Below are 24,349 nucleotides of genomic sequence, written 5' to 3'. Positions count from 1 at the left end.
TATCCGACTAACTAATGGCGTGGAGAAAGAGGTAGGTGAAGTGAAATTTGTTTGGTTAATTGGAAATGGTAGGTTATTAATATTGTGTGGTAGCCAGGCTCATCAAGAGAAGATTCTCCAAAATGGAAACGTTTAATGGGAAGAAGATTAAAAGCCATGTCCCTGGTGCTTAGATTGAGGGGAGTCATCACTCGGGTCCCAATATCTATGTCCACAGATGATATTAAAGAAAATGTGAAGGGAGGCAGAGTGATTGAGGCCAAAAGGTTGATCGGCATGAAAGAGGGTCAAAGAAGTGAACGCTTATCAGTGATGCTGAGGTTTGAGAAAGTCTTGCCAGGAAAAGTACAGATTCAATGTAAGAAGATCTGTCCCATGGGACATGTAGCTGCTTAGTGTGAAGGAAAGAAAAATGAGCCAAGTGTGGAGGGGAATGTGTTTTTTATTTATTTAACTATTTAACTTTTATTTAACTAGGCAGGTCAGTTAAGAACAAATTCTTATTTACAATGACAGCCTAGGAACAGTGTGTTAACTGCCTTGTTCAGGGGCAGAATGACAGATGTTTACCTTGTCAGCTCAGGGATTTGATCTAGCAAACTTTCGGTTACTGGCCCAACACTAACCACTAGACTACCTGCCACCCCCGGTGAATGTGGAAACAATGTGAAGGTTAAGTGCTGTAATTGTGGGGGAGAACACAGTGCAGCATTTGGTGGATGCCAGGTACAGAGAGGCTCAGAGATATAGGATCAGTTATGATATGCAGAGGCCTTAAAACAGATTGGTAGAACTACAGTGTGGACTGATGGAGATTACATGGATATACCTGTAGTAAGTGGGCCTACTGTCAGGACTGGTGCTTCTGATGGTCCTGGCATGGTTTCGAGGCCTGTTCAGAAATCCTGTGCTCATTAACGTGCAAGGTGTGTTGAACAATAGTGTTCCGTCCTCCCAGGCTGCCGGGCCTGCATGATGTCGGATCAGATAGGGCCAAGTAGTGGAATAGCAGTGAGGTTTTAATGGCTGTAGAGATAGTCGGTAGGGCAATTTTTCTTGCCTTTTCCCTATCCTTTCCCATTTTGTGTCACAACGTGTAATTAATTCACACTCCAGAAAAGTAGACAGAAACACAGGGCTAGAAAAGAGAAATAGATGTATAGTACTACTACACTCCAGTATAGTAGGTGGCAGTGTATGCACCTTGCAGTTGTTTGCGATCCGCCAATATAATTTTAAAGAAGAAGTTGACCATTTTTGATGACGTTTATTGTATCGATTTGAAAGTCAGTGTAGCGATATGTGCTAATAAAAAGGCACGTATTCGCGCATTACAACGATTTATTTGTCTACTAGTTATATTTTATAAGGTGAGTATTTGAGTCTTCGTTGGAAAGGGGTTGTATCTGTGGGAAATATTGTTAGTGTGCCTCCGCGACAAAAGACCGATACAGTTGTTGTTTAACGTTAGTTGGCTAAAAGTAACGCGTTAGCTAGCTGGTTACGTCCTCACAAATGCAATGTAATGAGTTTTTGTATTTATTTTTATAAACCTACTGGACTGTCTTTCGTAATGGTCTACTCAGTGTGATGTGTGGTCGCGGAGTTGCAATCCAAACGACAGTTCTAGTTAGCGAGCTATGTCAGGGGTGGGTATAATTTGTGGAACGTTCCAATTAGGAATCTGTCCCAAAAATGTCGTAAAGTACAAGGTTGCCAACAAACAACGCATACAAAGTAGCATGATCAATTCACCTAGCTAACTAGCTGCCGAATAGGCATCAACTCACCACGTAGCGTATTCTTAATGTTTGTCCATAGGCTACCAGATACACTTTTCGGAAGAAACGTGGTGAGTGAAAACATAATGAAATATAACCCTCTCTCTACCCGGTATCTTATTCGGCCGCTATACAACTTTGTATGCGTTGTTTGGCGGCAATCTTGTTATTTACGAAGTTTTTGGAACAGGTTCCTGTTGGAACGTTCCATAAATTGTAATCACCACTATGTCAGTTATCTATTTTGTCTTGACGCTGCTTTTATTTACAGGTCTATTTACCCATGCCACTGCCAGGAGTATCTTTAAAGGACACACTCTTTTCACGCCACTTAGATACAAAGTTATTTTCGTAGCAGGTTAGGAGAGCCTTTTCGCTAACCCTAACCCTTTTCCTAACCTTAAGCTCTGTCTGAACCAGCTACGTTAATTCTCTTAACATACTAAGTAAATTCTTCTAACTTACTGCGTACGTTCTCCTAACCTGCTCTGAAAAAGTTACTTAAACTCTGAGAACAATGTCGCTTTACGACGACATGGGCGTCGGGAGTGCGACCAGTGACACCAAGACCGAGGGCTGGTCCAAGAATTTTAAGCTACTGCAGTCACAGCTGAAAGTAAAGAAGGCAGCTCTGACTCAGGCTAAGGTGGGTTCCAATGGCACCGCAGGTTGATGAAAGCTGGATTCAGGCATGACTCAACGCTATGTTTACCAAGGCATCCCTAGCCATATCTATGAACCTTGTCTCCACATCCAGAGGTATGGATGATGTGTGTGTGTGTTCCCCTCAGAGTCAGCGGATGAAGCAGGGTACTGTCCTGGCACCAGTCATTGACTTAAAGAGAGGAGGTTCTGCTGATGACAGACAGATAATAGACACACCCCCACACATTGCAGCAGGACTCAAGGTGAGGGCTGTGTGTGTTTCTGTGCCACAAGTATTTGTCAGGGTGAAATGTGCGTTAATGTGTGACTTATGTGATGTGTGTGTCAGGACACAGCACCCAGCGTGTTCACCTCGGGGGACGCGCTAATCCCCCTGGCTGATGAGTATGACCCCATGTTCCCCAACGACTACGAGAAGGTGGTGAAGAGACACCGTGAGGAGAGGCAGAGGCAGAGAGAGCAGGAACGACTGAAGGAGATAGAGGACAGAGAGAAGTACGACCTCTTACCGAACAGCACCAAAGCTACACTTCTAGAACATTCAACAGGATTCTGTTGTTATTGTTGACATAAGTTACAATGTTATATCCTTCAGGAAACTGAGGATGACGTATTGCTTATAGAAGTTTTCACACTGTAGGAATATGGACCTGACGATGACCACATCATTTCAGTCGATGTTCTGTCCTTCATGCTGATCTTGTGTGCTTCCTGTCCAGGAAGAGGAAGGACAGACACGAGGGCAGCAGCGCTCCGAGTGGATTCTCCCGCTTCCCCACGGCAGAGGGAGAGTCTGATGAGGAGGAGGAGGACTATGAGAAGGAGAAGAGGAAAAGGAGTGAGTAGACCACCTCTGGTTTCACTGAGCCTTCAAAGCAAATGAGCCATTATTTAGGCAGATGGACTTGTTCTTAATGTTAGGATAATGTTGTGAGTACTTCAGGATAATGTGTCTGACTGTATGTGGTGGTTAGACTATGTCCCTTGATTCTTACCCATGTCTTTCTTTTAGGTATGGGTGGAGCAGCCATCGCCCCACCCTCCTCACTCGTGGATAGTAGAGACAGTGAGTAATGGCTCACAGAGGGATTGGTGTCTGTCTGTTTGGGATGTGGGGGAGTTTTTCCAGTAGATAGAGGTGTTATTTAACGTTAGGATGACATTCAACATGCTTCATCAGGATGAGGTGAGTGTTAACTGTCTCTCCCCTCCAGGCTCGTCATACTCCTATGAGGATGAGATGCGGCCCTCCCGTGGTTCTAAAGCAGCCATCCCTCCCCCCATGTACGAGGACTCTGACCGCCCCCGCTCGCCACCTGGCGGTCCCACCAACTCATTCCTGGCCAACATGGGGTGAGTCTGATACCCCCCCCTGCTGGGATAGAATGTCCTGTTAGTTGTATGTAGTCTCACGTGCCCAACTCAAAACACAACACACCTGAACACTGGCCCTCTAATGGCATCAACCTGTATAGTACAGCAGCTTAGTGTTCTGTCCAGTGGTGTTGTCTGATGTTGTGTCCCTGTCTCCCCAGAGGGACCGTGGCCCATAAGATCATGCAGAAGTATGGCTTCCGGGAGGGCCAGGGGCTGGGCAAACACGAGCAGGGTCTCAGCACGGCCCTGTCTGTAGAGAAGACCAGCAAGAGGGGTGGCAAGATCATCATAGGAGACGCCACTGAGAAGAGTAACGCCATGCTTCATATCTCACTTTCTGCCGTCTCACTGCCCTGTCTCTCTCTCTCTCACTCATGTCTCTCTCAGCTCTCCTGTCTTTCTCTCAGATTTCACCTATCTCTTACTTATTATATATGCACAGTCTACTCCCTCCCTCTCTCCTTTTTACACCCCCCCTTTCTCTAACACCAATACTCATGATTTCTTTCTACTAGATAAGATCGATACAAGCTTGTTTTCATTGTCTCCTCTAGTTACATGAACCTGTCCAGATGTTTTTATTTTTTATCATATAATACATAGGCCCAGAATGAATGGTCTTGGTTTCGAGTTCCAAGACTGTCTATTGTAATATTATTTGTAGCTGTGTGTTTGGTCATCCTCAGTCAAGATTTAGTTTTTAATTGGTATTTTTCATTCATTGATGATTTTAATCTTCAACATTTGTGATCTTAGTTGTGTGTATTGGTGTTCTTTTGTTTTTTGTTTTGTGTTTGTGTCCCTCTCTAAAGCACCAGGATCCAGTAGCCAGACGGCAGCAGCTGAGCCTTTAGGCTGGGGCTCGGCTTCAATAGGTTTGGCACTGTCACATCACTTCCTCCCTACCTTGACGCATCACATCCGGTTTCACCCCGTGTGTCTTGTTGTCCCATGTCTGTGCTGTCTCCATCTATTCGCATCTCAAACCTTCTCATTTTGACAGGCAAATTCTCAATTTTTTTGTTATACAGTTTGCTCATCTCAATGTGGGTCAAGTTTCATTATGGAACTAGTAACCACATTTATTTTGGGCCTACATTATGATGGTTGATAACCTAGAAAATTATGAAAATATGTGTTAATTGAGTTTTTAGGTTAGTACCTGTAACCCTCATCTGATTTGATTAACTAGCTTTGTTAAAACATCAGTTGTGGTCCACATTCTGGTCCACATCCTGGTCCAATCTACAGTCTGACTCTCCTCCTGTTTACATTTATCAATATATTCAGTTGTTTTACCTATTGTTGAAATATTCTGCTCTCTTTCTCCCATCAGCAGACCCCTCCAAGAAGTCAGAGGCCAACCCCCTCACAGAGATCCTCAAATGCCCCACCAAAGTCGTGCTGCTACGGGTGGGTGCTATGTGTGTCTTTGTCTATGCATGAGTATTTATTGTAAATTTTTGTGTGTTTGTTTATGTGCATAGGTCCAATAAAGTGTGTGTGTGTTTTAGAACATGGTGGGCAGAGGAGAGGTGGATGAAGATTTGGAAGGGGAGACCAAAGAAGAGTGTGAGAAATACGGCAAGGTCATCAAGTGTGTCATCTTTGAGGTGAGAGGAATAAGTCTGTCTGTGTGTGTATGGTTAAGTGCTGAGTCATTGTGTTGACTAATTAAGCAGTAAGGCCTGAAGAGGTGTGGAATATGGCCAATATACCACGACTATGGGCTGTTCTTATGCACGACGCATCACGGAGAGCTTAGACACAGCCCTTAGCCGTGGTATATTGGCCATATATCACAAACCCCTGAGGTGACTTACTGCTGTTATAAACTGGTTACCATCGTAATTAGAGCAGTAAAAATCTATGTTTTGTCATACCTGTGGTATACTACGGCTGTCAGCCAATCAGCATTCAGGGCTCAAACCACTCTGTTTAGAATGTGTATTAAACTATGTTCCCCTCAGATTGCCCAGGTGACAGATGATGAAGCAGTGAGGATATTTCTGGAGTTTGAGAGAGTCGAGTCTGCCATCAAAGGTCAGTACAACCTTATGTGTTTGTATGGTTACTTTGTGTGTGTCCTTGAGGTTTCTGTAAGACGTGTGTGTGTGCTTGTTTGTCTGTATAACTGTGACGTACGTGTGTATATATAACTGTTACGTACGTGTGTATATATAACTGTTACGTACGTGTGTATATATAACTGTGACGTACGTGTGTATATATAACTGTGACGTACGTGTGTATATATAACTGTGACGTACGTGTGTATATATAACTGTGACGTACGTGTGTGTATATATAACTGTGACGTGTACGTGTGTGTATATATAACTGTGACGTGTACGTGTGTGTATATATAACTGTGACGTGTACGTGTGTGTATATATAACTGTGACGTGTACGTGTGTGTATATATAACTGTGACGTGTACGTGTGTGTATATATAACTGTGACGTGTACGTGTGTGTATATATAACTGTGACGTGTACGTGTGTGTATATATAACTGTGACGTGTACGTGTGTGTATATATAACTGTGACGTGTACGTGTGTGTATATATAACTGTGACGTGTACGTGTGTGTATATATAACTGTGACGTGTACGTGTGTGTATATATAACTGTGACGTGTGTGTGTATATATAACTGTTATCTCTGTAATAAGGCTAATGCAGGGGCCAGTTTTAAATGGGTTGTCCCAGATCAGAAAGCAGGTGAGACTGTCCCCCCCAGGTGTTACATCACAGCTGTCACAGCAACCCCCTGTCCCTCCACGCACGCCGTTACATCACATCCTCTAAGGGAACAGAAACACAGCCTGCATAATATATACACACTAGACTGGGCCGGACACACGCACCCTGTTCATTTCTATAGAGACTAGTGAATGCTACTAATACCAGACTGGACACACACATTGTTACTATGTTTTCCAGGTGTTTTGACTTTAGACAGTAAGGAATTCAAAGGGGGAGACAGGCAAGTCTTAGAGAAACCGTGGGAAAGGTGGGCCCTGGGCTTGAACCCCGGCATCCGGTGAGGAGACGCGTGTGACTTATGCCGGGGAGTCTTACCAATACACCACAGCTCTGCACATGTATCCATCTTTGTCCACACAAGTGCCAGTTTTACTGGGAATGTCCCGGTATTGGTGTTAGGATGAATAGATACTTGTCATCACTGCTCAAACACACACGCCCCAATGAGGTCATGTGCCTAACGTTGATAAGAACACTCACACAGTGTCCATCTCACTATTGTAGACTGGATGTGTGTTTGAACTCTGCCTCCAGGACTGTTTGTTGTTGTTTATTTGTGACATTCTTGGGAAGGAGAAGGGAACTTGGGTGATGTCCCGGCTGTGTTTTCCAGTGTTTGAATACCAAGAAATACTCAGGCCTCTGATAGCCACAACGTTTTGGTTTTTCAAGCTTTGATAAGAATGAATTACGGTCCATGATGAAAACCCTGTAGACTATCAAAGAGGAGCACCATCCCATAGACCGTGTTAGGATGACAGTGTTTGTTCACGGTCCAAATGAACGAAACGACCCAATTCCTCACTAGTCTTCACTCAATGATACATCAGCAGTGATATTGCAGACCTGTCTGGCCAAAGCTGACAAAGTCAAGTCCGTAATGTTGATAAATGTTTGCACCGTAATAATGTTTGTTTCCTGTCTTCTCTCCTCTAGCTGTTGTGGATCTGAATGGGAGGTTCTTTGGTGGTCGGGTGGTAAAAGCCTGTTTCTATAACCAGGATAAGTTCAGAGTGTTGGACCTGGGAGAGCAGATGTGAGACACACACACACAGTCCATCCCACCTGAATCGTTAAGACCCGCCTAATTCATACCGACAGGAACAGAAGAAATGCTCTGACACGCACACACATTGGTAATCACCAGTAGCTCTTTCTGTCTCTAAGTAGCTAAACCGTTATACTCTCAACAGCAGCACAATGTGTCTGTATTTAGTAAAGAGTTTCACCTGTAGTTTGTTTTGCCAGCAGAAAAATCCTGTATGTGAGGTAATGAACTACTGTCTTGGTCTCTGTGTCCTGGTATGAACATGTACAAGTGAAACCTGAAAATAAATGTTCCTTTTGTTTTAAAATCTTTGGTATTAATCTCTCTTCTAGGGCAGAGCGTAGTCTAGGAAGCTCAGTTTCTTTCTAATCTGTCTGACATAAGAGGCTCCCAGAGGACCCCAGCTTTCCATCTTTACATAGCCCGGCACGGTGAGGGGGTACTGGGGCAGTTATGAAAGAAACACAGCCCTCCCCCTCTAGCCTCATTCGGATCTTATGTAAAACAGACTGGGTTCATAGGGGAGTTAGAGGACTGTCATAATGACTAATCTCTGTGGAGGATTAAATCAGAACAAATTAATTCCGATCGGGTAGTACACAGAAATGAGCTAATTCATAGAAAGGGAATTAAATTGACATGGACTCTACTCTCAGATTTTATGACTAATCTCAAGAAATAAAGGTTAGATGCATAGAAACCAGTGGAGGCTGCTGAGAGGAGGCCGGCTCATGATAATGGCTGGAACCGAATAGAATAGCATCAAACACATAGAAATCATGTATTTGATATCATTCCGCTCCAGCCATTACCACAAACCCTTTCTCCCCAATTAAGGTGCCACCAACCTCCTGTGATAGAAATACAAATATGTTTGGGTAAAGCAAAATTGAGATTAAGTGTGTGGGGGGTGGGGCGGTAGGTTATGAGGGAAGGTTTACAGGTCAGGCATGCAGAGGGTGGAAGGAGAGCATGCTTGGCTCATGCAGGGGGAGTGGGATAGTGTCTGGGCGGAGGAGTGACAGTGCTCTTTGCCTAACCTAAATACCACTGGTTGAGCTGGGTCTGAGAGGGCGGAGAGTATGTGTATTAGGGAAGGGGGGGACACAGTGTGTGTGTGGGGGGGGGGGTCTCTCCCCTGGCACCCAGACTTGTCAAGGGTAGGTATTCCCTAGAATCCCTAGTGTTGGTGATTGGGGTCTGGGTCAGGCTCTGACCTGGCCTGGTTCAGGAGATAAACAGATGAGTGAAGAAGTAGGCTAGGCTATGAAGAGTTGTGTGTGTGTGGAGAGGTTGACGGGCCCACATACAAATAGATGCACTCTTTTTGTATCTCCCCCACTCTGAAATATACACCTTGCACTTGGAGCCAAAAGAATTTAGAAATAATCAGATCCAAATGGCACAATACTATTATTCTCTCTCTATTCACTGGACAAATCCTTTCACTGGTATCTTAAGTTTGTTAGGACCAGTTTATATCATTATGTGACTGCAGGCTATAGCCATGCTCAGGGCAAGTCTACGTGCCACTAAGGCAGTCACATAGCCTATCATCTCTGTTACCCAGAAGTAAAATTGTTGCCAAAGTTTGTCACTTCTTGTGTTATGCAAACTCTGTCCAAGAGAGATTAAAGAGCCTATTGAGTGTGGAGCCCATTATTTTGAAACCCAGCACTTCTCTACTTTGTATTTTCCTGCACCATATCCTGTGTTGCTGGAATGATAAACATTTCACTTGACAATTTAGGGTGATCTAGTTGTTGCCTAATTGTTTTAATGATTTGCATAAAATAAATATTAATCTGCACCAGAAAGTGTCCGAATAGGACATTGGCATGACACTACATAACATTTGGAGACAAAGTGCAAATGCAGTATAAAAAAACTTTGTGTCATATTTGTACTTCTCTGTCTGAAGGTTTACTGAGGTGCAATTCTGCACGTGCACCGCCTGGATACTCCCATTTGCCGTAATAGTGGATTTACCGTCCTCAGCCACAAGGTGGCGCAGCGTCATCCTCCCTGTGAACGCGCGCCCCGGTGGAGTCATCGATGTCACGTTGTTTCCTGCTAGGACAGTTTAAATAAAAGAACTGGGACACAGCCCGGTAGATTAATGCACCCGCACAGGCTGAACGTTATTAGAATAGAACACAACAGCTCTTAACGACTGCTTAGCTCGCCAATATATTCTATTTCAGACTACTTGTCTGGTAGAGAAAACGACAGCTGATCCAAAACATTTTGAATTCTATTCTACTGTTTTTATTTGATCCGTGCTGATCTGAAAGCGCGTAACGGTGTTATTTTGGGGGGACTGATATTAGTGGGAAACCTAGGTTTCTTTCGTGTTTTATTTCACTACCCTCGGAATGCTTACTCAGAACAGGATACAAAAGATCTGGATTCCTTCAAAGGATGACAAACCGGCAGTCCCCCGGCGATGTAAGTAGTAGCCTAACCCGCCGCTGTCATCAGCGTTCATCTGATTCATTCAGGTTTCATTTAGAAAAAAGTCCATAGAATAAAGGTATTACTTGGCATTATCTTTGATAATTATGCTATTGATTTATTCACAATAATCAGACAAATAATAATCTCATTGAGCCTATAATAATATCTACAATGTAACAGCTGGTTGGAATATTAGGCTACATTAGCAGTGCAGGTTAGGGAAACCCCAGACAGGTCACCAGCAATCAGAGAACGTTAGGGTTACAAAATGTAGTCTATTGAACTTTAAGTTCGAGGGTGCACAGAATGTCTTGAAATGAAAAAAAATGTGATTGCATGTTTTGATGCTTTACTCGCATGGCTTTATTTTCAATGGGCTGTTATGGGCCTAGGTAGCCTACTTTTTGAAACCATTCAACAGAACAATTTCAAAGCAGCTTAGTTTTCAAATGAACCAACCGACTAAAAAAAGTACACTGTAATTACTATAATTATGCTAAAAGTTCCTAGATAGCATATGCCCTATTAGCCTAGACCAGCCAAACTGGCCATTGGCACGCAGCCAGGTCAGGATTCACAAGTAGCTATAGAGGGTCATGGTTGATAGTGCTCACCATAGCAACCACTCAATAGCCCCCATCCGGTCCATAGTTTCCACTAGTTACCACAGCCACAAAGTAAAAAAACGTTTTGATCTTAATTTAAGGTTAAGGCTAAGCATACGGTTAGCAGTGTGTTTAGCGTAAGGGTTATGTTCAAAATCACATTTTAGGAAGAGAAATTGTAGAAATAGGCGACCTGTATGACTTCATTGCTGTGGTCCCGGGGGCTTCCTGCTCTGCTCGTGACAGCCAGGAACCGTTGTGTGGGTGGGAGAGACGGGGGGATTTCACATGCAGACGCATCGGGCTCCGATTGGACGAACTATCGTGCGTGTCTGCATGGGGCGAGCTGGATAATGGATGAGAAATTACAGAAATAGGCGGGGTTTATGACTTTATGGCTGTGGTAACTAGTGACGACAGTTTGTAAAGGGCCGACTGATCAATATCAATGGCCTGAATAGCCACTGCTTAATTCACTGACGTCAGTGTGTTTGTCCTGTTGCGTGTCATACAGAGGTGAAGGAGTTTATGCCGCGTTCATAACAACGGTGAACTCGCAAATTCGGAAAAAAAAGGAGCTCAGACTTGGAAAAATGTTTTGAACGGTCATCCAACTCGGAATACAAATCGGAAACTCGGGCATCTTTCTAGAATTCCAACTTTCCGACCTGAAAATCACTGACATTATGATTTGACCTAGTTTCCCCCCCAAGTTCCCAGTTGTCTTGAAAGCACCAATAGCTGATGATGTCTGTATCACATGGAGATGAAAACTAATACCCAGAAAGTCCTAACCTGTAAACAAACATACACACCATCATAGGCATTGTATTAAACCACAATAGCAAAATATTTAGCTAATGCCGAAATGCCATCTAAAATCTAAGTGTATTCGTCATGTACACAGGATACAAAATGGTGCAATCAAATGCTTACTTGCAAGCTACCTCTCAACAGTGCAGTGAAAAATCTAAGAAACAAATAACACAGGCACCTCTTCCCCAGTCTAAGCTATGTGTCACTTCCCTGCATTGTCTCCATAAACAGGACCAGTAACACAGACAGAGCCTCAGTCTCCCCAAGTCTATAAGAGGATGTACAGCTCTCTGACACTGAGGAAGGGAGGGAGGGAGATACATAAAGTGGGATGCTGTGAATAGGTGAGGGAAGGAGATAGAGGGAGGGGGGATATAGAGAGATGGAGAATGATAGAGGGAGTGATGGCCTAAAAGCTTTATAGCTGTTTTTCCCATCGAGGAGGCACTGTGTCCTGGAAAGTGGATTAGAGCTGGTAGGAGCGTATGAATGAGAGGCATTCGTCACTGAAGGAAGATGCAGTAGTGTTTACACTGTAGACAGGTATTGGCAAATGGTTTGTGTGGATAATATGCAGTGTTATCATTGTGTGTAAATTAAGAGTACACAATTAATCAGGTTGATTGTGTGTATGGCTATTGAACAATATTTTAATATTTCTGTCTCTCTCTCTGTCTCTCTGTCTCTAGTGACAGGGGCCCCCCACCTGGCCAACCCCCCCACAGTGATTGTGATGGTGGGTCTGCCAGCCAGGGGGAAGACCTATATGTCCAGGAAACTCACCCGATACCTCAATTGGATCGGCATGCCCACCAAAGGTACACAGCACACACACTCAGCACATGACGAGACACATAAACAGGTGTAGCTAACAGATTAGTAACGTTTATTATAAGTCATAGTAATGTGCCTCTCACTGCCATAAAATGACCTCCATTTTAGAAATGTTTATTTGTTGTATTTACTCACTAAGAGGAAAGTTGGGGTTACAAGGGTGGAGGTTGAATTATTGTTCTTGAATTGGAATTTCCTGCCATTTCATCTAGTTCCTTTTCCTCTGTTTTAGTTTGCAGATTTACCACAAACTGGGCTTGGGCTCTCTGCCTCCCTCCAGAACATTCTATTTACCATTGTTAGTTTGTTCTTTGCCTCCAGTCTTCAACGTGGGAGAGTATCGCAGAGAAGCAGTCAAGAACTATAGCTCGTATGACTTCTTCAAGGCTGACAACGAGAGTGCCGTGAAAATCAGACAGTGAGTCCACCCCTACTCCCCATCCTACTCGGTGTTTTACCATGACAAATTCTGAGCATCATGTGATGTCATTGATCATCAGAGTGTACTTGAAACAAGGCTAACAGAGATAATTTATTTTCTTGCATAGACAATGTGCCTTAGCAGCTCTGATGGATGTTAAGTCTTACCTGACAGAGGAGGGAGGCCAGGTTGCTGTCTTCGATGCCACCAACACTACTCGTGACAGACGAGACATGATCCTGGACTTCGGCAGTGAGAACGGCTTCAAGGTCAGGGGTGTTTCTATGCTTACGAGAGGCTTGATGCGATCTCAAACAGAGACGTGATCAAATGACTCATCATGTCTTTCAATGTAAAGATGATAAAATGACTCTAAATGTGTGCGTGTGCAGATCTTCTTCATCGAGTCGGTGTGTGATGATCCCAGCGTCATCGCCACAAATATCATGGTGAGTCAGAAATCCGAACAGAACATCTGAAGAAACATGTTATTGGTTGGCTCATGTTCCTGCAAGGTTCCTCTAATGTTGCAGCCTGACGTTAGCTACTGAGCTATAATGTAATTCTTAGTGAGTGTCTTACGCTGTCACCTGACCTTTTACTTCCTCCCATGACAGGAAGTGAAGGTGTCCTGCCCAGACTACCAGGACTGCAACAAGACAGACGCCATGGAGGACTTCCATAAGAGGATAGAGTGTTACAGGGTCCACTACGAACCCCTGGACCCAGACCAGTACGACAGGTAGCCTAAACCCCATATAGCTTATTCACTGTTCATACCTGTTGACCCTAGCTACTGTTTACTGTGTGATCTGAGAGTGGCTTAAACCTGATTTAGAATCAGTTTGGCCTTTTAGATAATAATAAATAAGTTTATATGGAATTCTGAGATGTTTCGTGAATTCAGGCCCTAGACTAAACCTGTCCTGACCCTCTCCGTAGGAGCCTGTCTTTCATCAAGGTGATAGATGTAGGCAGAAGGTTCCTGGTGAACCGGATCCAGGACCACATCCAGAGTAAGATCGTCTACTACCTGATGAACATCCACGTCCAGCCCAGAGCCATCTACCTGTGTCGCCATGGAGAGAGCACGCACAACCTGCAGGGACGCTTGGGGGGAGACTCAGGGCTGTCGCCAAGGGGGAGAAAAGTACGAGAGTAGAAACACACTCATATACACGTGCACACACACACACACGCACACTAGTTTGACACACACACACACACACACACACACACACACACACACACACACACACACACACACACACACACACACACACACACACACACACACACACACACACACACACACACACACACACACACACACACACACTGGTCTCTTACTCTTTCCCCTTTCTCTTTGTGTAGTTTTCTGGGGCATTGTCGATGTTTGTTAACGAGCAGAACTTGACGGATCTGAAGGTGTGGACCAATCAGATGTGTTGCAGCATCCAGACTGCTGAGAGCCTGGGAGTGCCCTATGAACAGTGGAAGGCTCTCAACGAGATAGACGCTGTGAGTCACACACACTAGAATAGACTACTCACTGGACTGTGTGTGTGGTGCTGCATTTAAACAGCTCTAATGTGAAGTGTGTGTTGTGTGCACAGGGGGTGTGTGAGGAGATGACGTACGATGAGGTGAAGGAGAAGTACCCTGAGGAGTTTGCTCTGAGAGACCAGGACAAATATTACTACCGCTACCCCACAGGAGAGGTTAGCACAGTACAATATACTACTAGAATCAACCTGCTACTGCCAACTACTGTACAGTTACACATGAACATAGTTCTAGTGTTTAAAATGCTGCGAATCAATGTCTGTGAAAATGTAAAGTTAACCCTTCTCTCTTTTTTCTCTCTGTCCCCTCCCTCCCTCCCTCCAGTCCTATCAGGACCTGGTCCAGCGGGTGGAGCCAGTGATCATGGAGCTGGAGAGACAGGAGAACGTTCTGGTTATCTGTCACCAGGCTGTGATGCGCTGTCTGCTGGCTTACTTCCTGGATAAGAGTGCAGAAGAGATGCCCTACCTGAAGTGTCCCCTCCACACGGTGCTGAAGCTCACCCCTATTGCCTACGGTGAGTACGGTGAGAACTTGTGTACACCTTTCACTTTACCGAGCCAAGACAATATGACCAGAAAATATCAGAGACAGTACGGTTCAGATTGGCTCTATAGTGTGAATCAGGCATTAGGGTCAATTGTATGTTCTCTAGCTTGTCTAGGGCAGGAGAAATAAGATGAGGTCTAAATATCTGTTCTGACTGTGGTGTGTGTGTGTTTTTACTCTGTGTGCAGGCTGCAAGGTAGAGTCCATCTCGCTCAACGTGGAAGCGGTGAACACCCACAGAGAGAGACCAGAGGAGATGAAGAAGTATCCTGGGACTCTGATCAGGAGGAACAGTGTGACCCCCCTGACCAGCCCCGAACCCAACATCAAGAAACCCCGCATCGACGGCCTGGACGAACCCCTCCAGGAGCTGCCCTCCTCGCCCATGTCCCTCTGTACTCCTTCCCACCTCACCTTGGCCGGACAGGTGAGTGTCTCTCTCTCTCTCTCACACATACACACATCTTTGACTCCTCAAACCTACTGAAGGACATCTTCATCCCTTTCTCTTCTGCTCAAAGTAATTTTCCATTCTACGCTGTTATGTCTCTTCACTCTCTTAACATTCACTCTTCTTTTCTTTCTTTTCATCATTTCTTCCTTCTCCTCTTCACTGTGCAGCACTGGCTGGGCAAAGTCTGCCTGTAAGTACCTGTCTCTCTCTCCTCTCTCCGCCTTTCCAATCCTCTCCCCCAAAGCATGAAATAATTAATCCTCGGTCAGTGTTCCATTGAAAGTACTGTGTAAGATCCCAGTAGTTTTCCCAGGCTAGTTTCTCACGGACACGCTACAATGTGGTTTTTGAAAACCATCCTGTTACTCCCTGAGGAATACATGTGCCAAGTGCCTCCCTCCCTCTTCCCCTCTTCCCGCTCACGATGACCTCACGCCCTGTGTACCATTTCAGCCTCGCATTCCTTCCAGCTGATGTCAGAGTATTGTACTAGCATTGCTATCTGCATGTTACGATGCCAACCCCTACACACTGTTCTGTCACTTACGTCTTTGGAACGTTTATGTTTTCAATGTATTTTCTGTTCTGTTTAAAGACCTCCACCCATCTGCACAATCCTTCACTGTCTGAAACTGATCTCTCTTTTAGTGTTTCAAAGGTAAAGTGAGAAAGGAGCTAGATTTAGCTCCCAGTTTATTCTGTAGTAGTAGTAGTAGTAGTAGTAGTGTTGTGTCTCAGACTCTGCAGGTACATGTTGACAGGTGATAATTATTCAGGGTGTGGAATGATCCAGTCAACTTAAGTCACAATCAGAAGGGGCACTTATACACTGAGTGTACAAAACATTAAGAACACCTTCCTAATATTGAGTTGCACCCGCTTTTGCCCTCAGAACAGCCTCAATTCGTTGGGGCATGGACTCTACAAGGTGTCGAAAGCATTCCACAGGGATGCTGGCCCATGTTGACTCCAATGCTTCCCACAGTTCTGTCAAGTTGACTGGATGTCCTTTGGGTGGAGGACCATTCTTGATACACACGGGAAACTGTTGAGCATGAAAAACCCAGCAGCGTTGCAGTTCTTGACCCAAACCGGTGTGCCTGGCACCTACTACCATAAACCATTCAAAGGCACTTTCTTTTGTCTTGCCAATTGGCTCACGTACACAATCTAAATGGCTCACGTACACAATCCATGTCACAATTGTCTCAAGGCTTAAAAACCCTTCTTAATTCATTTTTTTAACCTTTATTTAACTAGGCAAGTCAATTAAGAACAAATTGTTATTTACAATGACGGTATAGGAACAGTGGGTTAACTGCCTTGTTTAGGTGCGGAACGACAGATTTTTACCTTGTCAGCTCAGGGATTCGATCCACCAAGCTTTCGATTACTGGCCCAAAGCTCTAACCACTAGGCTACCTGCCGCCCCTGACCTGTCTCCTCCCCTTCATCTACACTGACTGTAGTGGATTTAACAAGTGACATCATTAAGTGATTATAGCTTTCACCTGGATTCACCTGGTCAGTCTATGTCATGGAAAGAGCAGGTGTTCTTAATGTTTTGTACACTTAGTGTACAAGTAAAGACACACACTCTTACACACCTATTGTAGCTCTATAGTTAGTTGTTGAGGTGTACTTAGACGTGGGATAGGGAGATTGGATAATCGTTTTTGAGCCCACACATGGTTTAAATTTACCATGGAATATGAATGAGTAGCTCATCGAGGCTTCAGATGACATGGATGAGCAAAACCACAACCTCTGTCATGTTACATCATCTCATGTTAAGCCTGGAGTCAGCCTATAGGACAGGATCTTTCCCTCTCTTTATGTTTTATGTGTCTTGTTTCACAGATGACTCTTAATTTGTTTGTTTGTTATATTGTAATGGTTTCCCCATGTCTTCTTAACAATTTTATGCTTTTGTTTACCTCAGAACATGAAGAGAAAGTCCAACAATCGCCATGAGATCCTGCAGCTCTGCCTATGAGATCGCACCGCCTCGTCACCTGATCCAAGACCCCAGGAAGTGATGCCGGCAACGAAAATTCAACAATGTCACCAAAATGGATATTGTTGTGTTTTTCCCCCATCTTCCTCTTTCTGGAGATCCCAGGGCCCTTCTGTTCTCTTTTCCTACACAGATGTGTTAGTGAGTGTCTGGTCTACGTGTTATCTGCCAGTGCTTGTAGTACAAACACTCAGCCTCTGGGAAAGAGATAGAGAGAACACTGTACATTAGAGGTCTTCTCGGGTCCACCCAAACCCAAAATACCTGAGACTCGAGCGGGCCCGGGTCCAAAATTCTAAGTTTTCCATCGGGTATGGGCCGGGTCCTGTTTGATTGTAATCGGGTGTTGTGTCTATGTAACTACAGCTGATAGACCCGAATGGACCCGGCCACGACTCTGCATAGCCTATAGCATATTTATTTACCAGTAAAACATAATGTTGCTACTGTACAATATATTCAGAGAATGTCTTGAGGAACACTGACTCACCTAAGCTATGGTTGGTTCTCACAAGGTTTGTACAGAAGATAGGGACAAACTAGCATGTCTCAACCACTCTGCTTTCTCCTCTGGTTTCTCAGAAGTCAATCTGTAGTGACAGCTCACCCTGGATTTGTAGTTTAATTAGGGTAATAGCTCTGATTCTAAGGAGCTATTATATCTGGTTTGAGTGACTACTTGGCAGTCGGCAAGGCATCCTTCAGAGAGCTGGAACCAGGCCAAATATTTAAGTCTCCCTTTCTTGACACCCTCCTGAGATCTGAGTGATGAATGGTTATATCACTCTTTTAAAAACAGATGGAAACATTTAGTTTACGATGTAAACATTTTCCTATAGGGATGCCTCTGAAATAATGACTCCCCAAATTGTGTTAATCACTCTGACTTGTTGACGTTGAGCACTTACTCACTTTTCTGTTATGATTTAAGATTTGAGTATCACACTGTTACTTAAAGGATGTTAAACTGAACGATCGGTGTACTCATGTGCTATGAAATGAATGATCATTTTGCACAGCAAAGTTCACATCCCTGTTGAGTGGTGTGTATGACTGTGTCCATAGACACAATTTTCTCTTTCTGTCTTTCTCTCCGAAAGGAGATTCGGACCTAGAGTGCCTAGTGCTTGTCCTCCAAGCCCAATGCTGCTTCTGTACCCATATAGCTGGCCATAGAAATTCAGACATTCGCTACATTCAGAGAACATTCAGTATAACGTGATTCACTTTTCTTTGTAAGCCAGCTGTTAACATGTGTGAGCACTTATATCTTTGTTACGAACATACGTTCTGTAAATAGACATGTAAATATATCAGACTTGAAGGAATGCTCAGTGTTTGGAATGTTCAAGTCTAGAACTGAGTGGAAAGGTATTTTGTAGATGCTCGTTTGTACTGCTCACTGTTTGGCTGGTTCATACTTAATTGTAAGGAGTGTACTGCTCTAGCCTTACAAAGGTCAAACACAGTAACTACACCAACAGTGAAACTGAGAAAAATGGCTTTAAATATTTTTTTTGCTAGCCAGCCAAATATGTTCTGCATATCATATTGGCAGTACTGCTTTTGTTCATTTGTTTGCTTCCGATACTTGAATTTAGTTTTTTTGTAAGACATTTTTTCTCAAACTATTTATTTTTATGTAGATTTAGATGATCGTTTGAAGCGGATGGCACCTGGTCTTGCCTGAGTACTGTGTATGACTTGTGTATGACAAGCAACGCTTCTGAGAGGACAACATGTGTATATTCTGCATTTGCTGGGCCAATAAATCTCCGGGAAAATAAGCCATCTTGTGGATGTCATATCTTCATTATTTATGTGTATTGTGAACACTATCTGAAAGGCAAACGCCCTAACAATGTGTTTCCCCTTGGAGAAGTATGCTAGAACCTTTAAAGCAACTAAATTGTCACCAAAACACTTGCGATTCTAAAAGGTACTATAGGACAATATAGAAGTGTATTGAGAGTGCTGAGGCCTGTAGAAACACTACTTGATAGGCAAACACCCAATCAATGTGTTTCAATTTGCAGAGGGAGACCAGAAACTTTTTTTAAAACTGGAACCTGGAGTTTGTTGTACCATGCCACATTTTAACACATCTGTTTAAATAGTGTCACCACAGAGCCAGAGCCAGCTCAACACTAGCTGTCAACATCTATACTGACCTATAGGCAACTGCCAAAATAAAGGAAACACCAACATAAAGTGTCTTAATAGGGCGTTGGGCCACCACGAGCCAGAACAGCTTTAATGCACCTTGGCATAGATACTACAACTATCTGGAAACTTGATTAGAGGGATGCAACCCCATTCTTCCATGAGAAATTCCATCATTTGGTCTTTTGTTGATGTTGGTGGAAAACGCTGTCTCAAGGCGCCGCTCTAGAATCTCCCGCCTTAAGTGTTCAATTGGGTTGAGATCTGTTGACTGAGATCTCTTATTCTAGCCACGGTAGCCAAAATAATGGGCAACTGGGCATTTTTATACATCACCCTAAGCACAATGGGATGTTTATTTCTTAGCTAACTCAGGAACCACACCGGTGTCAAAGCACCTGCTTTCAATATACTTTGTATTCCTCATTTACTCAAGTGTTGGCAGTTACCTGCTGTAGCTCTATGTGTCTGGTGCTGAGAATGAATGAAAACCTTCTCTGTTAAAAATACACTCCCAAACAGTCCATGGAGTAAAACATGTTGGAGTAGCTCTTTTACAGGTCAGTAGAACACACACTCAAGAACAGTGATGCGTGTTTCAGTGTTTCTTAATCCTGGCCCTGGGGACCCAAAGGGGTGCGCACTTTTGTTTTTGACCCAGCACTACACAGCTGATTCAAATCATAAACTCATCATCAAGCTTTGATGATTTGAATCAGGCAAAAACAAAAACACACCCCCTTGGGTCCCCAGGGCCAAGATTAACAAACACTGGTGTAATGTGATTGGACACAATACAATTCATTAAATCTGTGTTGAACTGAGGTAGGTCCAGCTCTCTCCGAACTCCTCTTGTTATTTACGCCTATTCCTGTCTCCTCTCTCCCCCACTCTTCTCATTTGGCTGTCAGATTTCATTCAGGCGGACATCAAAGGAGAAGCCAATGATACAACATTGGCTCTGAAACAGTGCTCCGGAATGAAGGTGCTTGTGTGTAATAACAGCGGCATTATTTATCCGTTACTAATCCTCCTAGAATAGCAGGGTCCAAGCCTTCTCTGTCCTCTGTCCCTCTGCCCATTTCTCTATTGTCTAGACATACAGAGCTGCATGGCAGTACAGAATGTCTGTCTGTGTCCTACATTCAGGGAATCCCTGTGCTGTACTGTGCTGGACAGGATTAGCCTAGCCTTCTGTCCTCTGGCCCACAGCACTACAGCAGTCTATAAACCACTGGCTCTCAACCCATACCCAGCTCTACCATGTATCACCCTATTGGAAAGAAAGAGAAAGTGATAGCAGTCTCCCTCTTCATATCTGGGACAAGCAACGTTCTCTATCTATTCTACGGCTGCATACCAAATGACAACCTATTCCCTATAGCCTGTTACTTTTGACCAAGGCCCATAGGGCTCAAAATAGGTGTCCATAAAACCGCTGCACCATCAGGCCCATGTCATGTGCTGTTGATATGGCAGAGGCCAGAGGGTTGATGTGTAAACCAAGGGCAGGTCAGCAGCACTCTAGCTCAGATGGCAATACAGTACTATTTACAGTGGCCACATGACTGCAGTTACATGTAACTCGAGGTCGAGGGGTTTTTGTCTTGCAAATAGTCAGACGATGTTGTCTGGGCAGAGTTAAAGATGTTGCTCTTGATAGTTGTTGCTGTGTTGTCGTTGTATAATTCATTCAGATGGTGTTTGTGCAGGGAGCGTGGGGTAACTGTGGCGTGCATGCTGCGGTGATTCAACTCCAGCCAAATGTACACTTCTGCTACTTGCCAACCCTGGCAGGCGCTGCTGTCTGATTCACAGCCTGGTGTGGTTGGCCTGTGCTGCGTTGGCTGGGGTTTTGGTCTACAGCGGCCAGAGTGTATGTGACTACTCTCATGTACACTTCTGTCTCTCAGTCTCGACCCAGTCACATGACCTCATGCAGACACACAAGCAAATGTCAGGAAAGTGAATTTGGATTGAATTTGCATTGGATTTTGCATACCCAGCTCAGGCTAAACTAATGTTTGATAGACTCAGATATAAAGTTTCTATACGTGACAGATACCTGCATAGACTGTCTACTCTCGCTTGTGTAAGGTTATACATAAAGAATTAGTCCTGGTTTTGGCTGGAGGCTATTGGGCCAAGTTTCTGTCTTTGTTTGTATGTTCTGTATGTGGTGGTGCAGACCGACTTTCTCCCTGTGTATGTGAGTGTGTTTGTTCATGCATGAGTGCGTGCACACGTGTACATGCATGTGTGTGTACAGTATATGCATGAATGCGTGACTGTACGTGCATGTGTGTATGTGATCATCTCTGTGAGAGATAAGAGAAGCTGCAGTCAGAGACATGAATGGAACATGGGTCTGGTTTACAATGCATTCGGAAAGTTACAGACTTATTCAAAATTGATTCAATCGTTATTTCCCTCATCAATCTACACACCATACCACATAATGACAAAGCAAAAACTGTTTTATTTAAATTTTTGCAAATGTGTAAAAAAAACACCCCTGATATATCACATTTACATAAGTATTCAGACCCTTTACTCACTACTTTGTTGAAGCACCTTTGGCAGTCATTACAGCCTGGAGTCAACTTGTGTATGACTCTACAAGCTTGGCACACCTGTATTTGGGGAGTTTCTCCCGTTCTTCTCTGCAGATCCTTTCAAGTTCTGTCAGGTTGGATGGAGAGCGTCACTGCACAGCTAATTTCAGGTTGCTTCAGAGATGTTCGATCGGGTTCAAGTCCGGGCTCTGGCTGGGCCACTCAAGGACATTCAGAGACATGTCCCGAAGCCACTCCTGCTTTATCTTGGCTGTGTGGTTAGGGTTGTTGTCCCATTGGAAGGTGAACCGTTGCCTCAGTCTGAGGTTATGAGCACTCTGGAGCAGGTTTTCATCAAGGATCTCTCTGTACTTTGCTCCGTTCATCTTTCCCTCGATCCTGACTAGTTTCCCAGTCCCTGCCGCTGAAAACGACCCCACAGCATGATGCTGCCACTACCATGCTTCACCGTAGGGATGGTGACAGGTTTCCTCCAGACGTGACGCTTGGCATTCAGACCAAAGAGTTCAATCTTGGTTTCATCAGACCAGAGAATCATGTTTCTCATGGTCTGAGAGTCCTTGGAGTCCTAGTCTCCAAGGGTGCTGTCATGTTCCTTTTACTGAGGAGTGGCTTCCGTAGAGTGCTGCAGAGATGGTTGTCCTTCTGGAAGGTTCTCCCATCTCCCCAGAGAAACTGAAGCTCTGTCAGAGTGAGCATCAGGTTCTTGGTCACTTCTCTGACCAAGGCCCTTCTCCACTGATTGCTCAGCTCTAGGAAGTCTTGGTGGTTCCAAACTTCTTCCATTTAAGAATGATGGAGGCCATTGTGTTCTTGGGGACCTTCAATGCTGCAGAACTTTTTTGGTACCTTCCCCAGATCTGTGCCTCGACACAATCCTGTCTCGGAGCTCTACAGACAATTCCTTCAACCTCGTGGCTTGGTTTTTGCTCTGACATGCACTGTCAACTGTGGGACCTTATATAGACTGTTGTGTTCCTTTCCAAATAATGTCCAATCAATAGAATTTTACCACAGGTGGACTCCAGTGAAGTTGTAGAATCAATGGAAACAGGATGCACCTCTCATAGCAAAGGGTCTGAATACTAATGTAATGTCGCTAAGTAATGTCATTTAATTTCCTCTCATGTGTCATTGTCATTTACATTTACATTTTTTTTACATTGTCATGTCCCCGTTCAGGGAAGTTAGTTTTAATGTGTTGTCTCACTTGCTCTCTCTCTCTCTCTCTCTCTCATATTTACTAAAAAGATGTTTTCTCCTTGTCATTATGAGGTTATGGGGTGAACTGTAACCGTATCTGCTAAGCCAGCACTCCACAAATAGATCCTTAATGCTGCACTGACTAACTGATGCCAATCACTGCCTTATCCATTCATGTTCTGTATGGGAAACTAGTGTTGCAGTGCTAAGTCATTTCATTTCTGCTCATATGTCATGTCCCCGTTCAGGGGAAATTCGTTTAAATTTTTTATTTCACTTGCTATCTCTCTCTCTCGTCATGACTCAGCTCTCTGTCCTCACCAAGGTGATTAGCTCTTCCTCATAAACAGATCATGTGATCATGTTTTCTTATGTCTGATAAGACGGACACAGTAATCCTGTCAGTCTAATCTGACCCCTTTGATCTACCCATCATAATCACACACATACAGTTGAAGTCGGAAGTTTACATACACCTTAGCCAAATACATTTAAAGTTTTTCACAATTCCTGACATTTAATCCTAATAAAAATTCCCTGTTTTAGGTCAGTTAGGATCACCACTTTGTTTTAAGAATGGGAAATGTCAGAATAATAGTAGAGAGAAGGATTTATTTAAGCTTTTATTTCTTTCATCACATTCCCAGTGGGTCAGAAGTTTACATACACTCCATTAGTATTTGGTAGCATTGCCTTTAAATTGTTTAACTTGGGTCAAACATTTCAGGTAGCCTTCCACAAGCTTCCCACAATAAGTTAGGTGAATTTTGGCCTATTCCTCCTGACAGAGCTGGTGTAATTGAGTCAGGTTTGTAGGCCTCCTTGTTCGCACACGCTTTTTCAGTTCTGCCCACAAACTTTCTATAGGATTGAGGTCAGGGCTTTGTGATGGCCACTCCAATACCTTGACTTTGTAGTCCTTAAGCCATTTTGAAACAACTTTGGAAGTGTGCTTGGCATCATTGTCCATTTGGAAGACCCATTTGCAACAAAGCTTTAACTTCCTGACTGATGTTTTGAGTTGTTGCTTCAATATATCCACATAATT

The 24,349-nt window shown here is 43.9% G+C and overlaps 2 protein-coding genes across 5 annotated transcripts; both read left to right on the top strand.

Annotated features, from left to right (window-relative positions):
- The first annotated feature begins 1,251 nt into the window (after window positions 1-1,251).
- On the top strand, window positions 1,252-7,941 carry LOC120032033 (splicing factor 45-like). Of its 4 annotated transcripts, XM_038977949.1 has the most exons (13): window positions 1,252-1,370; window positions 2,053-2,427; window positions 2,573-2,689; window positions 2,776-2,942; window positions 3,167-3,285; window positions 3,460-3,513; window positions 3,662-3,800; window positions 3,983-4,134; window positions 4,637-4,699; window positions 5,161-5,237; window positions 5,339-5,437; window positions 5,795-5,867; window positions 7,529-7,941. In XM_038977949.1, the coding sequence occupies exons 2-13, from the start codon at window positions 2,299-2,301 to the stop codon at window positions 7,630-7,632; spliced, it is 1,293 nt and encodes a 430-aa protein (XP_038833877.1). In that variant the 5' UTR covers window positions 1,252-1,370; window positions 2,053-2,298; the 3' UTR covers window positions 7,633-7,941. The 4 variants fall into 4 exon arrangements, 3 of the variants coding, with proteins under 3 accessions (XP_038833877.1, XP_038833879.1, XP_038833880.1); XM_038977951.1 differs by lacking the exon at window positions 4,637-4,699; XR_005473780.1 differs by lacking the exons at window positions 5,795-5,867; window positions 7,529-7,941 and having other exon boundaries at window positions 4,637-4,827; window positions 5,164-5,237; window positions 5,339-5,353.
- Window positions 7,942-9,756: 1,815 nt separating this feature from the next.
- On the top strand, window positions 9,757-19,140 carry LOC120032196 (6-phosphofructo-2-kinase/fructose-2,6-bisphosphatase 3-like). Its single transcript, XM_038978176.1, has 12 exons — window positions 9,757-10,088; window positions 12,208-12,336; window positions 12,674-12,770; window positions 12,901-13,042; window positions 13,166-13,222; window positions 13,391-13,515; window positions 13,716-13,923; window positions 14,148-14,294; window positions 14,390-14,494; window positions 14,664-14,856; window positions 15,077-15,315; window positions 17,285-19,140. Exons 1-12 carry the CDS (start codon window positions 10,016-10,018, stop codon window positions 17,336-17,338), a joined length of 1,569 nt encoding a protein of 522 aa, XP_038834104.1. The 5' UTR covers window positions 9,757-10,015; the 3' UTR covers window positions 17,339-19,140.
- The last annotated feature ends 5,209 nt before the right edge of the window (window positions 19,141-24,349 follow it).

This window comes from Salvelinus namaycush, chromosome 38 (assembly GCF_016432855.1).
Source record: "Salvelinus namaycush isolate Seneca chromosome 38, SaNama_1.0, whole genome shotgun sequence".
In the NCBI taxonomy this organism is placed as follows: domain Eukaryota; kingdom Metazoa; phylum Chordata; class Actinopteri; order Salmoniformes; family Salmonidae; genus Salvelinus; species Salvelinus namaycush.
The sequence above is the reverse complement of the archived record's forward strand: the minus strand, read 5'-3'. Positions and strand labels throughout refer to the sequence as shown.

What these genes read in the sequence shown, in the direction of transcription:
- LOC120032033 (XM_038977949.1), top strand. Translation starts at nt 2,299, where the DNA reads ATGTCGCTTTACGACGACATGGGCGTCGGGAGTGCGACCAGTGACACC. An exon ending in ACATTGCAGCAGGACTCAAG is followed by an intron (nt 2,690 to 2,775) that starts GTGAGGGCTGTG and finishes TGTGTGTGTCAG; the next exon opens with GACACAGCACCCAGCGTGTT. An exon ending in GAAGGAGAAGAGGAAAAGGA is followed by an intron (nt 3,286 to 3,459) that starts GTGAGTAGACCA and finishes TCTTTCTTTTAG; the next exon opens with GTATGGGTGGAGCAGCCATC.
- LOC120032196 (XM_038978176.1), top strand. Translation starts at nt 10,016, where the DNA reads ATGCTTACTCAGAACAGGATACAAAAGATCTGGATTCCTTCAAAGGAT. An exon ending in GATCGGCATGCCCACCAAAG is followed by an intron (nt 12,337 to 12,673) that starts GTACACAGCACA and finishes CTTTGCCTCCAG; the next exon opens with TCTTCAACGTGGGAGAGTAT. An exon ending in GACCCAGACCAGTACGACAG is followed by an intron (nt 13,516 to 13,715) that starts GTAGCCTAAACC and finishes CCCTCTCCGTAG; the next exon opens with GAGCCTGTCTTTCATCAAGG.